Source organism: Malus domestica, chromosome 04 (assembly GCF_042453785.1).
Source record: "Malus domestica chromosome 04, GDT2T_hap1".
Lineage (NCBI taxonomy): Eukaryota > Viridiplantae > Streptophyta > Magnoliopsida > Rosales > Rosaceae > Malus > Malus domestica.
In genome coordinates this window covers 19,657,052-19,671,569 of record NC_091664.1, presented here as the reverse complement: position 1 = coordinate 19,671,569, position 14,518 = coordinate 19,657,052, and the positions used below count along the sequence as shown (strand labels likewise).

Sequence of the window (14,518 nt, the reverse complement as noted above, 5' to 3'; positions counted from 1 at the left end):
TGCCACCAACCAGGTGATGAAATGTACAACCCGTACTCTAATATCATTTGGCAACTTGCCATTCATGCCACCAACCAGGTGAAGAAGGAACTCATCCTCGTGCCACTAACCAGGTGATGAAATGTGATGAAAGGTAATGAAAGAACTCACCTTTGTACCACCAACCAAGTGATGAAAGCAACTCACCATTCATTCCACCTACCAGAAGACGAGTGGTACAACTTGTACATGTGAACTCCTAGCATTCACAAATAATAAAGAACTCTCAAGCTTGACAACTCAACTAGGGGAGCATTTATGCCCAACAAGAGTTATAGTCACCAACAAAGTTTCATTGCAAGCCAATAACAACTTCAGTGCATGGCATATGAAGATCAAGCTATTCAGCCCTCTTGCATCTGCTTCCAACATTTCCCCTTTGTAACAATGCAAACACTACAACTCGTAGAAAGCTTCACACACTCTTGATCAAGACAGTGTGAAGCAAAACTAATTTATGGTGCCAACAAGAGCTTCATCAAAGGAGTTCAACCACAATTCTCAAAAGCTTCACACACTCTTGATCAAGACAGTGTAAAGCAAAACCAATTTATGGTGCCAACAAGAGCTTCATCAATGGAGGGCAACCACAATTCTCAAAAGCTTCACACACTCTTGATCAAGACAGTGTGAAGCAAAACCAATTTATGATGCCAATAAAAGCTTCATCAAAGGAGTTCAACCACAATTCTCAAAAGCTTCACACACTCTTGATCAAGACATTGTGAAACAAAACCAATTTATGGTGCCAACAAGAGCTTCATTAAAAGAGTTCAACCACAATTCTCAAAAGCTTCACACACTCTTGATCAAGACAGTGTGAAGCAAAACCAATTTATGGTGCCAACAAGAGCTTCATCAATGGAGGGTAACCACAATTCTCAAAAGCTTTACACTCTTGATCAAGACAGGGTAAAGCAAAACCAATTTATGGTGCCAACAAAAGCTTCATCAAAGGAGTTCAACCACAATTCTCAAAAGCTTCACACATTCTTAATCATGACAGTGTGAAGCAAAACCAATTTATGGTGCCAACAAGAGCTTCATCAATGGAGGGCAACCATAATTCTCAAAAGCTTCACACACTCTTGATCAAGACAGTGTGAAGCAAAACCAATTTATGGTGCCAACAAAAGCTTCATCAAATGAGTTCAACCACAATTCTCAAAAGCTTCACACACTCTTGATCAAGACAGTGTGAAGCAAAACCAATTTATGGTGACAACAAGAGCTTCATCAATGGAGGGCAACCACAATTCTCAAAAGCTTCATACACTATTGATCAAGACAGTGTGAAACAAAACCAATTTATGGTGCCAACAAAAACTTCATCAATACAGGGCAACTACAATTCTCAAACCTTCGAAGCAAATTCAAGACTATTCGAAGCAAATTCAATTTATATGGTTCATCCAAACCTTCGACTACTACAAGGTGTGACTTGCATCACAATCTCTTGCTCAACATTGTGGAAACAAATTTTGTATATGTTGTCTCTCCCACATTTTCAAATTTCTAGTTTCCCAAAAAAAAAAAAAAATGGGAAATTCAACAAAGCTTCAATGGAGGACAACTACAAATTCTCAAAAGTTTCACACTATCTTGATCAAGATAGTGTGAAGCAAAATCAATTCGTGGTACCCAACAAAGCTTCACCACAAAAGCTTCACCAACAAAAGCTTTATGAATGGAGGACAACTACAAATTCTCAAAAGCTTCACACTATCTTGATCAAGATAGTGCGAAACAAAATCAATTCATAGTACCCAACAAAGCTTCAACCTCAAAGCTTCACCTACAAAGCTTCACTTGTAAAGCTTACTATATATATATATATATTTTTTTTTTTCGGAAATTCGAAAATTCGAAAATTCACAAAAAAAAAAAAAAATTACCTAGGCCTCATCTTCTTTGGGCCTAACAACTTTCATAACAAATATTTATGAAGGAGGAGTTTTGGGCTACCACGTAGAAAGGAAAATGGTGAAGTTTTGTTACTTTGGAAACTTGGCTACTAGCAAGACACCTCTTTCATCAACTCCCTCGACCGGAGACTTGGGGGACTCCTACCATATGCTACTGCACCTTGATACTCGGAAGTCTCACGACCACTCAGTGACTTGGATTTTTCAAGTCTCCAACCGAGAAGTTTTTCTCACTCTGGAAATTAAGGAAGCACCACCTCAACATACATGCTTCACTCACAAAGATTCAACATACAAGTTTCAACAAAAGAAAAAATTCAAAGAACTTAGTGAAGAAGGCCTTGGTGTATTTAACACAATACGTTGAAATGAAGCAAAGCTTGTTTATTGATATCTCCGATAAGTTACAAATATGTACATATACATGAATCAAAATAAACAAACAAGAGGGAGCCTTCACAAAGGTTGCTCATGAGAAGTTTCAGTAATCGGCAGAGCCCCAGAAAGAAGAGGCACCAGATGGTGATTATTCGGAGCCTCAGTACTAGGCAGAACCCCAGAAGGAGGAGGCATCGAAGGTTGATCATTTGGAGCTTCATTATGCGGTACAGCCCTAGAAGACGAAGGCAATAAATGCCTTTGGAACAAACCCACACACCTCTGATGATCAAGTAAAATCTGACCATCAGATTCCTGCAGCTGCTCGAGCTTCCTCTTTATGTTTGTAGCATAGTCATGTGTGAGCCTGTACAACTGTTTATTCTCATGCTTGAGCCCTCTGATCTCCTGTTTGAGACTTATCACTTCAGCCACCAATGATTCAACTCGGCGGGTTCGAGCAAATAGGCGTTGGGCCATATTAGACACATAACCTGCACACTGAACACTGAGAGTCAGAGAATCCTTAACAGCCAACTCATCAGACCGTTTAGAAAGTAGTCTGTTATCTTTGGGAGTGAGAAGGTTCCTGGCCACCACTGCAGCGGTCATATCATTTTTCATCACAGAGTCCCCAACGGTAAGAGAACCAGTAGGAGATAAGAAGGATGGGTGGTATATGTTGTCTTGAGAAGGCATGACTGCCTCTTCACCAAAGTTCAAGTCAAAACGACAGTCGAATGGGCCAGATATTCTCAGAAATGATGAAGGATAAATAAGATGCAATAAATCTTACAAATAATAACTCTCTGAATGTACTTTTTGCACACAATTGGTGCCCTTATAAAAAAAAAGGGCAATAGAGCCGTTAGTTCAAAAATCGAAGAGGCACCACTCTCCGGATTCCGAAGAGGCACCACTTTCCACACGCAACATCAGCTCATCGGGTACCACAAATAACTTTGCCAAAGATTTCTGACAAAGTTTAGACACATAAATTTTGAAGGTTCAGCTACCCTACTATTACCCATAAGGGTAAAGGAACAGCATCACTGCTTGATAACTAGAAAGTCCATATGTGTGTCAACCTCCGTGCTCCGTGGTAAGGCAGACTGGCAAAAATGCCCAACCTTTACTCACATTCGAGAAAACACTCCTAACAAGATAGCTTGCTCAAAAATCCAAGAGGCACCGCTTTTCGAATCTAGAGAGGCAGACTCCCAACAGGATTACTTGCTCAAAAATCGAAGAGGCACCGCCCTCCGAATCTCTAGAGCCAGACTCCCAACAAGATTACTTGCTCAAAAATCGAAGAGGCACATATCTCTGAATCTCGAGAGTCAAACTCCCAACAGGATTACTTGCTTAAAAATCGAAGAGGCACCGCTCTCCGAATCTCAAGAGCCAGACTCTCAACAAGATTTCTTTCTTAAAAATTGAAGAGGTACCGTTCTCCGAATCTCGAGAGCCAGATCCCCGACATGATTGCTTGTTCGAAAATCGAAGAGGCACCGCTCTCCGAACTTCGAGAGCTAGATTTCCTTGGATAAAGTTTGTCTGCAATCTTCACAGTTAACATCAGCTTTCCAGATACCACAGACCAGTTTTTCAAAGTGCTCTGACAAAGTTAAAACACGTGAATCTTGCAGCTCCCACTACATTGCTATGACCGAGAAGGGTAAAAGAACAACGTTACCACTCGCTGTTGGGATAATTCCTATATATGTTGACATTCATCCTCCACAGCCTGGCAGACTTGCAAATAAAAAAATGCTCAACTTTTCTTCACATCCGAGAGGGTACTCTCAGCAGAGTTTCTCGAAATACTCAGCTTCTTCCCCCCCCCCCCCGATAATACCTCTGCAAACAAGCCACACCAGAGCAAGAGTATCTCATATCATCAGGGTTAAAAGCAAGAGTATCCCATATCATATTTTTTCCCTGTCTTTTCCTTTGGCATTGTTCTTACTTGCAAGACAAGGAGAAAGAAAGCAACCAGTCAGCACTTGGAATCAAGCTTCTAGTCAGGAACTGATTGTTTGGAACCCCTTGCCTGATTACTTACCTGGCATTGCTCTCGAGTACTCATCTTCAACATCTTATGCTTCCAAAGAAGATACCACATCTGCCTGATGAACAAATAGGGTAAGTGAGAAGGATATAAGGAAGCATGTGGAGACAAGCGTAACAGAACACGTGCCGATACATCCACTACTTTGTCAACAGCAAAAGTATCCCATATCAGCAGGGTCGAACGTACTCTAGATTTAATGGACTTGTTTTGACCCTCAAATTCTTGAGTCGGCCTTATACTCTGGAGGAAACCAGAAAACATTTCAGTCTAGTTCAAGAATAAGTCCGTGGAAAGTTATTTCTTCAAAAGCAAAAGTATCTCATATTATCTCTTCTCCATTTGCTTCTCCTTATCCTTGTTGCTGTTTACAACATAAGGAGAAGGAGAACAATCAACCGGAAGCCGAAGTCGAACCTCCAATCCAGGTTGCTTACTTGGAAGTCTGATTGCTTACCTTGTCTGTTACTTCATTCAGCAAATTTCCTAGCTCGGCGACTTGGGGGACTCCTACTATAGGGTTTGTATCGCACTTGACCGATCCTGAAACTATAAGTAAGCTTCAAGTGAAATTGATACATTACCTTGTGCATCTTCATCGGTTAAAGATACCACCCTGGATGAAAGAAAGGTACTTCCAGAGAAGATGCCACATCTACATATGAGATAGATAAGGCAAGTGAGAATGATACCACACTTCGGTACTTAGAAGTTTTGTGATTACTCAATGGCTTGGATCTTGCAAGTCCCCAACCGAGGAGCTTCCCTAACTCGGGAACTTAGGGGAGCACTGTTTATACCATACTTGACCAATCTTGAAACTACTGAGCACCGGTCAACGTTATACCATCAAGGACTCAAAAGAGTTTCCCTCAAACCATGAAGCCAATCACAGCGCGACACGTGTTGACATCAAAAGCCAATCACAACACGACATGTGTTAATGTCAGAATGAAACTAGAAACTCTCTTCTATAAATAGAGATCATTCTCTCACAATATTTCCTAATGTCATTTGTACTAAATCATTCACTAGTACTCACTAAAGGAGAGCTTGAACCTATGTACTTGTGTAAACCCTTCACAATTAATGAGAACTTCTCTACTCCGTGGACGTAGCCAATCTGGGTGAACCACGTACATCTTGTGTTTGCTTCCCTATCCCTATCCATATCCATTTACATATTTATCCACACTAATGACCGGAGCAATCTAGTGAAGGTTACAAACTTAACACTTTCTGTTGTACCAAAGTCCTCACTGATTTTGTGCATCAACAATACTGAGAAATGATTTTTTGAATCTAAGATATAGTATGGTAATGTGAAGCTTTCCTAGATCTATTAATGTGTGGTAATGTGAAAATATTGGTAAATGAAAGAATTGGCAAATATTTTGGTTTTTTGCAAGGAGCCGTTTTTCTAAGTACTAAATTAGTTGCGAACTTGTTATTTTCTAAATTTGAACATAAAACTTTTTACATATAAGTGTAGAAGAATAATATTATACTATAGTACTAAATTGCATGCAATTTTTTATTTTTAATAAGTCATTTTATATGTGTTTAAGTGTGAACGGGATATTAAATCTTTTTCAAGTATGTAGCCAAAGACAAGTAAAGAATTCTTTGTTGAAAAGACACTTAGTACTATAATATAACAGTATTCCTCTTCGTTTGTAAATGAGTGTTTTTAGGCTTGATTCTTACTAAAGACGAATTTAAACCACATTATTGCTAACCCATTGTGAGGATAAGCCGATATATTCTCTTAGTGTATATAATATCGTTTGTTAAAAAAACAATTATCTGTAAAAAAGAATTCTAAAATTTATTAAAAAATAAAATTAATTATGAGGGCATGAAGGAACGAACCGGGAAGATGTAGACAAAATATTTACTTTTCTAATCACCAAAAAGAATCACCAAAAAAAATGAATTGTGTTGCAAAGATTAGTACATCTCTTTAATCAACGGTCAAACCAGAAGATAACATCTGATTGGACGTTCGAGATTGACCCGGCTCCGTATATAACACAAAAGGACGGCAGTCTAATAATTTGTAGGTTAGCTACCAAACAGAAATAATTAAAAATGTGATTGATACACATGATACATTACGTGTTATTATTCAAATTTTGAAATATATTTGTTAAAAAAATAAATTTTTTTTTCTAGTTACATAAAATATATGTGGTATATAATTCGTATTTCGATCACAATGAAGAATTCTTTTCGAAAAGGAACGAAGAGAAAGGACACCACCCCCGCGAGAATAGGACCCTAGCCAATAGCAACTCAGGATCCACGACATTAAACCAATCGCCTCCGGCCACATCACCTACCCGCCAGCTGTTCCCTAGTCGAACGACGTCATCCGAGCGTTGCGTTTTCAATTAAATTATTTTAATCAGCATACGATGCTTCCCCGAAATTGTGATTAGCCTTAATCTCGATCCTAATTAATTACGATATCGATCTGTTATATAATTAGCGAGAGAGAGGGGTAGAGAAAGAGTGTGCGGGTGGGAAGGCTGAAAGCGTATAAGTGGTAGTGGGAGGCGCACGGCAACCGAAGATTTTGATCTGAAGCAATTTCTTGTCTTTCCCATCTAATTTTCTTTCTTGTTTCCTCCATTTTCCCAAGAAACAAACAGAAAATTTTCCTGGGAAGCAAACAGAAATTTTTACCGAGGTACGAAACTGGACCCTCTCTTCTGGAAAACTCCGTTATCTAGGAGAGTCAAATACCTAAAACAGTTCGATTCCTTGTCCTGTTCTTTCGCTGTTTTTGAATTTTCTTTCCGGAATTGAATCGACTTTTCCAATCTTGATTCGATTAAGGGTTTTTGAATTCGGAAGGATTGAATTTTTTATCTCACCGAGAAAAGTTATCGATTCTCTGTGTGTTGATTTGTGGTTGTGGTAGATCTAGATGGGGAAGGGAGGGCAGGATTTCGGTAAACGGAAAGAGGACGGAAACCCTAGGCCGGTGGACGGCGATGTGTTTCCGGCGTGGGCGAAGGAGATTTCGGAGTGCGAGAAGCACTTTGGGGTTAACAGAAAATTAGGGTTGGGATCGGAGGACGTCGAGAAGCGGCGGGAGAAGTACGGATCGAACGAGTTGGAGAAGCACGAGGGGCAGTCGATTTGGAGTCTGGTTCTGGAGCAGTTCAATGATACTCTGGTTCGAATCTTGCTTGCGGCGGCGGTCATTTCTTTCGTTCTGGCTTGGCTGGATGGGGAAGAAGGCGGCGAGAAGGAGATCACGGCGTTTGTGGAGCCGCTGGTGATCTTCTTGATCTTGATTGTGAACGCGATTGTAGGGGTTTGGCAGGAGACCAATGCCGAGAAGGCCTTGGAGGCGCTGAAGGAGATTCAATCGGAGCAGGCGACTGTGATTCGGAATGGGAGTAAGGTTCCGAATTTGCCGGCGAAGGAGCTTGTTCCTGGTGACATTGTGGAGCTTAAGGTTGGGGATAAGGTGCCCGCTGATATGCGTGTTGTGGAACTGATTAGCTCAACTTTGAGGGTGGAGCAGGGTTCATTGACCGGAGAGAGTGAGGCGGTGAATAAGACTAACAAGCCGGTCTCTGAGGACGCAGATATTCAAGGGAAGAAAAATATGGTTTTCGCTGGGACGACTATTGTGAATGGACATTGCATATGCTTGGTTGCACAGACAGGAATGTCGACTGAAATTGGGAAGGTGCATATGCAAATCCATGTCGCTGCGCAGATCGAAGAAGATACACCACTTAAGAAGAAGCTTAATGAGTTTGGAGAGATGCTTACAATGATAATTGGAGTGATTTGCATATTAGTGTGGCTCATCAATGTCAAGTACTTCCTTACTTGGGAATATGTCAATGGAAGGCCGGCAAATTTCAAGTTTTCGTTTGAGAAGTGCACATATTACTTTGAGATTGCAGTAGCATTGGCTGTGGCTGCTATTCCTGAAGGTCTGCCTGCAGTCATTACAACGTGCTTGGCGCTTGGTACCCGTAAAATGGCTCAGAAGAATGCTTTGGTCCGAAAGCTGCCTAGTGTTGAAACTCTGGGTTGTACAACTGTGATTTGTTCGGATAAAACAGGGACCCTGACTACAAACCAGATGGCAGTGGCAAAACTTGTAGCTTTGGGTCCTAGACCTACTATACTACGGAAGTTTAGGGTGGATGGAACTACATACAATCCACTTGATGGTAAAATTAATGACTGGCCGACTGGTCGTATGGATGCTAATCTTCAAATGATCGCAAAGGTAGCTGCTGTCTGCAATGATGCAGGCATTACCCAGGCAGAACAGAAGTATGTTGCCCATGGAATGCCTACCGAGGCAGCTCTAAAGGTTATATATTTTAACCCTTTGTTATTGACTTTTTTAGGTGTTTTGATATTGTGCAATTCATTAATAAACTGATTAACATTGCATAGCAAAGTGCCTTCCTAGTACGTACCATTCTCAGAGTACATTATTTCCTTGCTTGTGATGACAATTCATTTTGTTCGAGAACTCTGCTTCATATTGAATATTTTGTTTTGTCCCTTCAGGTTTTAGTTGAGAAGATGGGCCTTCCCGAAGGATCCAAGTGTGCGGAATCATCAAATGAAAGGGATTTGCTTGGTAAGTCAAACTTTCAATATAAATGCTTCCACTTTATCTGTTTTGTTACAACTTTGAATCGGTAAGTTTACATACTCTGATGCTATGTTTATATCTTTTGTCAGGTTGTTGCCAGAAGTGGAGTGAATTGGAATGCCGAATTGCAACCCTTGAGTTTGATCGTGATAGAAAATCCATGGGTGTAATTGTCAATTCCCGTTCAGGAAAGAAGTCATTGCTAGTGAAGGTTCATATTCTAGTTTAAGTTTCAACAACTTCATAAATTGTTATGTTCATTCACTGTATTTAATCTAACGTCCAAATTGTGGCATGCTCTGATTTTATGAAACTGGGAAAGTTTGAAGTGTATTTGTGAAGTAGGGTGTAAAGGGCGCATGATTCATAAGGAATGAGTGAGATTTAAAAGAAGATATATTTATTCTCATGAGAATGTTAAGGTGGAAGTTATGCTACACTGATTTTCTTTTTCACCAAAGTCTCCCTCTTCTGAGACTTTGCAAGCTGTGTATCTGTCAAGGCGCTAGGGTTTCTGTTCAGATGTTTATCAACCATATGTTCAGAACTGAAAGTTTTTGTAGTTGAATTCGCCTTCTTACAATAAACTGAAATTGCATATTCAATTGTGCTATACTCTACCGTTAAATTGAATATTCGTATTTAAATTAGAAGTTACAAGCATGAACAGCAGAAGGGACTTCACTGTTTTTCAGTTGTATTCCTTATTTTTTTTCCCTCTAGTATTATGCTGCTTGTTTCCTCTCTGGTATTAAATGATAAGTCGAGCATGAGCAATTGCATTGCCCTTCATACTCCCTTTCTCTCCCTCCATCTTTAAATAAAAAAAAATATCTAAGGAATATTGCGGACTTCTGAATGGGGTGCTGCATTATTGCAGGGTGCTGTAGAGAATTTGCTGGAGAGAAGCACTAAGGTTCAGTTGCTTGATGGCACTGTTGTACCTCTGGATGATAGCTCAAGGAACTATATCATGCAAGCTCTTCATGAGATGTCAACTAGTGCACTGCGCTGTTTGGGTTTTGCATACAAAGATGAGCTTGGTGAGTTTTCATCCTATGATGGTGATGAAGATCATCCAGCTCATAGACTTTTACTTGATCCATCCAATTATTCGTCAATTGAGAGCGAACTTGTTTTTGTTGGCCTTGTTGGACTGAGGGTAAGTTGTAACATAGCTGTTGTCTACATCTTTTTAGTCATATATTATCATCACAGTACCTTCATTTATTGAACTAACTGTGATTGTTAAATTTAAATTTTTTTAAAGGATCCGCCAAGAGAGGAGGTTTTTGATGCAATTGAAGACTGCCGAGCAGCAGGAATTCGTGTTATGGTAATCACTGGAGATAACCAGAACACAGCAGAAGCAATATGCCGTGAAATAGGCGTGTTTGGTGCTGATGAAGACATACGTTCAAGAAGCCTTACAGGAAAAGAGTTTATGGGTCTACGTGATCAGAAAGCCCATCTAAGACAAGGTGGTGGCCTTCTGTTTTCAAGGGCCGAACCAAAGCACAAGCAAGAGATTGTGAGGTTGCTCAAAGAGGATGGTGAGGTGGTTGCTATGACTGGTGATGGAGTGAATGATGCACCTGCTTTGAAACTTGCTGATATTGGGATTGCAATGGGCATTTCTGGAACTGAGGTATTTATTTAGTTAGTTTCTCTTGTTTTGTTTTTCCCATGCCTACTTTTTGGGTTACCTATCTTGGCATTAATTAAATTTCATACCTTTTGATTGGAGGAATGTAATTTTGCATGAAACCTAGAGTTAGTTTATAGACAAAGTTTTTTGCATGAACTAAACCTTCAAATTATAGTGAGGTCAGACGATATTTTCATTAGTTCTATGTGATTTCATTCATAGATTTAAATGGAGTGTCCCGTGAAACAGGATCTGTGTTACCCACCCATTAATCTTAAGAATACGGAAGCATGAATATGTTGTAAATCACTTTTTGTAAATGTCTATGTTTTTTAGCTTAAGTTACTCATTCGTATCATAAACTTCATTTCTTTGCCATTGCAGGTTGCAAAGGAAGCTTCTGACATGGTTTTGGCTGATGATAATTTTAGTACAATTGTTGCAGCTGTTGGTGAAGGCAGATCTATCTACAATAACATGAAAGCCTTTATCAGGTTAGCATTTTTTAGTATCATACATATTGAGATGTAAAAACTTATGAATGATTGCCTTTTGAAGCAACCGCATATCGTCATACATTCTAATATTAACATATATTCTGGAAACTAATATTAGCATTTAATCCCAGAAATTTTGTTAGCCTGCACAAGTAGTTTTCCTCTTTTTGATGCTTAAACATGTATGTTTTTTCTTTCAAGATTTGAAGTTTTAAACCCTGTTTCAGGTACATGATCTCGTCCAACATTGGTGAGGTTGCCTCCATTTTCTTAACAGCAGCATTAGGCATTCCTGAAGGCCTCATACCTGTTCAGCTCTTGTGGGTGAATCTTGTTACTGATGGACCACCTGCAACAGCACTAGGATTTAATCCTCCAGACAAAGACATAATGAAGAAGCCCCCACGCAGAAGCGATGATTCACTTATCAGCGCCTGGATATTATTCCGCTATATGGTACCTTACTTTTCACTTTCTTCCCGTTTGTTGCATTTTAATGATACAGTTTGCACGAATTTACCTGAGAACTTTCTTGATAAGTTTCTCACCTGAATCTTTGTCTGGACAGGTTATTGGGATGTATGTTGGACTGGCAACTGTAGGCGTATTCATCATTTGGTATACACATGGTTCCTTCCTTGGTATTGACCTCAGTGGGGATGGCCACTCCCTTGTGACTTACTCCCAACTTGCTAACTGGGGACAGTGCTCATCTTGGACAAATTTCACCGCTTCACCCTTCACAGCCGGAAATGAGGTCCTCTCCTTTGATAACCCCTGTGATTATTTCCATGCTGGCAAAGTGAAAGCTATGACACTATCCCTCTCAGTGTTGGTCGCCATCGAAATGTTCAACTCTCTCAATGCCCTTTCTGAGGACGGAAGCCTGCTGACCATGCCCCCATGGGTCAACCCCTGGCTTCTGGTGGCCATGTCTGTTTCATTCGGCCTGCACTTCTTGATCCTGTATGTGCCATTCTTGGCTCAAGTATTTGGCATTGTGCCCCTGAGCATAAACGAGTGGCTTCTGGTTTTGGCCGTTTCACTCCCAGTGATTCTTATTGACGAGGTCCTCAAGCTTGTTGGAAGATGGACAAGCGCTTCTCAAATAACCAGGAGGACAAAACCATCAAGGCCCAAGACAGAGTGAAGTGAATTCCAGACTTCCAGTAGGTTGATAACTCTCGTCCGAGAGGTGCGCACTCTTAATATTTGTATACCCGGAAAACGGGTTTTACTTCTGAGGCAACAAATTTAAACCGTGGGTCTTAATTGGACTCTCTTCCCGTTTTAGTCAGGGATGGTCTGGCTGTTGAAGAACTGATCAGCAATATCTTTTTCTAGGTTTTTGTATAACTGGATAACTTTGCCCCCATTCTTATTAGTGAATGCAACAGTAGAATTATGCAAGTCTTTATCTTTTGCCTCTTGGAGGATGATATAGGTCACCTACCAACTTGGATTTCGTATCGATACTTGCTTCCTAAGTAATCTGAAACCAAATGGAAGATTTTCCCAACCATAAATCTCCCATGCCGTTCGAAACCTCTTAAATAAAACGTCGGCAAAACAAAGCTTTCTTCTATTTGGTTGTTTAGCTTTCTTGTGGGGCAAGGTTATGAGTTTTTGACTCAGCTGGATTACCAGTTTTGCTTTCAACGGTGAGACTGCCCGACCCTGAAATAGTTTGATTTGTCTAGAAATTCATCTGCAACTGAGGACTATGTTGTAATTTTATGGAGCTCACTAGGCCATTATTTGGTCAATGTGCATCAAGCTGATTAAATGTAGCCTCCATCTGAAACCTTTATTCGGCTCCAGCTCCTTTATCACAATAATTGATTTAAATTCAACGACCAAATTTGAAAACATACAATGATAATTTAAATAAATTAACTAATGAATATAACGTATAAACATAAAACAAATAAATTATTAAGGGGGCTATGTGTATCCTCTTTGATTGGAGATGATATATTAGTATGCTTGACACCCTTCGTTTAAAATTTTTTTTTTGCATGGTTATAATTCTCGACAGGACTATATTTATCATTTTTAGTTGGAAATGACGGATACTATATGTTAGGCTTTTGGAACGACCCTAGATTCTTTTGATATAAAATCTACACCATTCATACCAAGAAAGAAATAAAAGATTATGCTGTTACAAAAAAAGATAAATGTATTCTTTTGGAACCTAATTCTATGACTATTGTAAGTTCGACTCTTGTTCTTATTCTCTAAAGATTTGAGGCATTGTTTCGTACCAAGATGAAAAGCCAATTATTCAAAGAAAATAAAATAAGGAGAAAGTGCAAAATGGAAATGTAACATTGTGGGGTTTATGAAGAGTCGAATACTCATGCATAAGATTTAGAGATTTAGCGCTGGTTTGATCAGTTTTTACTTTTTGTGCTTGAGATATAGAGAATTTGTTTGAGGAAATTGAGTGAGACTGTAGGATGATGAGAGGCATGGGAATAAATAAAAGAAGAACGAATGAAAATAGAGTATTGAAAGTGAAAACAACTTATATAAGGTTTTATTTTGTCTACCTTTCTTTGTATATTTGTTCTACATCTCTCTCACATCCTTTCCACTCTTCTTCAATCCTTATTATTTTTTTTTTACAAACGATAACGTTAGTGTATATTAGGATAAAGGGGGGCTGTGAGGGGATCGAATGCACACCATGGTGTATAGACATGATTATTTTCCGTTACTATGTTAAAGCATCATTTGCTCTTCGTTCCTCATTTCTCCCCTATGTTTTTCGCATATATTAAGCACAAATGTGAAATTTAAAAATCGAACGATTATAGAATGGACCCTCAGATTTTTCGGACGAGATAAGGAAGCACTAACAAAATTGTTTCGTTTTATAATGAGAGGAGAAAACCGAACTCAGAACATTGAATGTTTAAGAAAAGTGTCATGTTAAATCATGGGTTTTATGTGCTGAGCTCCAAGAGTTGACCCCAATCCCATTCACATAACAAGGTAACGCAAATGGCATTAGCCCAATGGATATTAACTACTTTTTCCATCCATATTATTATTTGATATTTTCTCGCCTACAAAGACCAAACCATACAGTGAGTCCACAGTAGATGTAACATCCTTACCTAACCATGGCCGATATCATATGCTATACGTATAGAGAGAGATTATTACCAAATAATAATTAACAAAGAAAAGGTTAATAGGTTAAACTACTAATTAATTAGTTAGGAAATTAAGCTAAAGGTATCAAAGCAGGACGTGGAGAATGGGGTTTTCGTGAAGAAATGGAGGCGTGTAGAAAACAGATTAGGAGGCTCA

The 14,518-nt window shown here is 39.4% G+C and overlaps 1 protein-coding gene across 2 annotated transcripts; it reads left to right on the top strand.

The window, feature by feature from the left end:
• Positions 1–6,641: 6,641 nt before the first annotated feature.
• LOC103433354 (calcium-transporting ATPase 1, endoplasmic reticulum-type-like) lies at positions 6,642–12,607 on the top strand. 2 transcript variants are annotated; one of them, XM_017331614.3, is made up of 9 exons: positions 6,918–7,105; positions 7,340–8,761; positions 8,965–9,037; positions 9,142–9,263; positions 9,933–10,214; positions 10,323–10,700; positions 11,085–11,194; positions 11,425–11,653; positions 11,766–12,607. In XM_017331614.3, the coding sequence occupies exons 2-9, from the start codon at positions 7,346–7,348 to the stop codon at positions 12,345–12,347; spliced, it is 3,192 nt and encodes a 1,063-aa protein (XP_017187103.1). In that variant the 5' UTR covers positions 6,918–7,105; positions 7,340–7,345; the 3' UTR covers positions 12,348–12,607. The 2 variants fall into 2 exon arrangements, with proteins under 2 accessions (XP_008369823.1, XP_017187103.1); XM_008371601.4 differs by having other exon boundaries at positions 6,642–8,761.
• Positions 12,608–14,518: the final 1,911 nt, after the last annotated feature.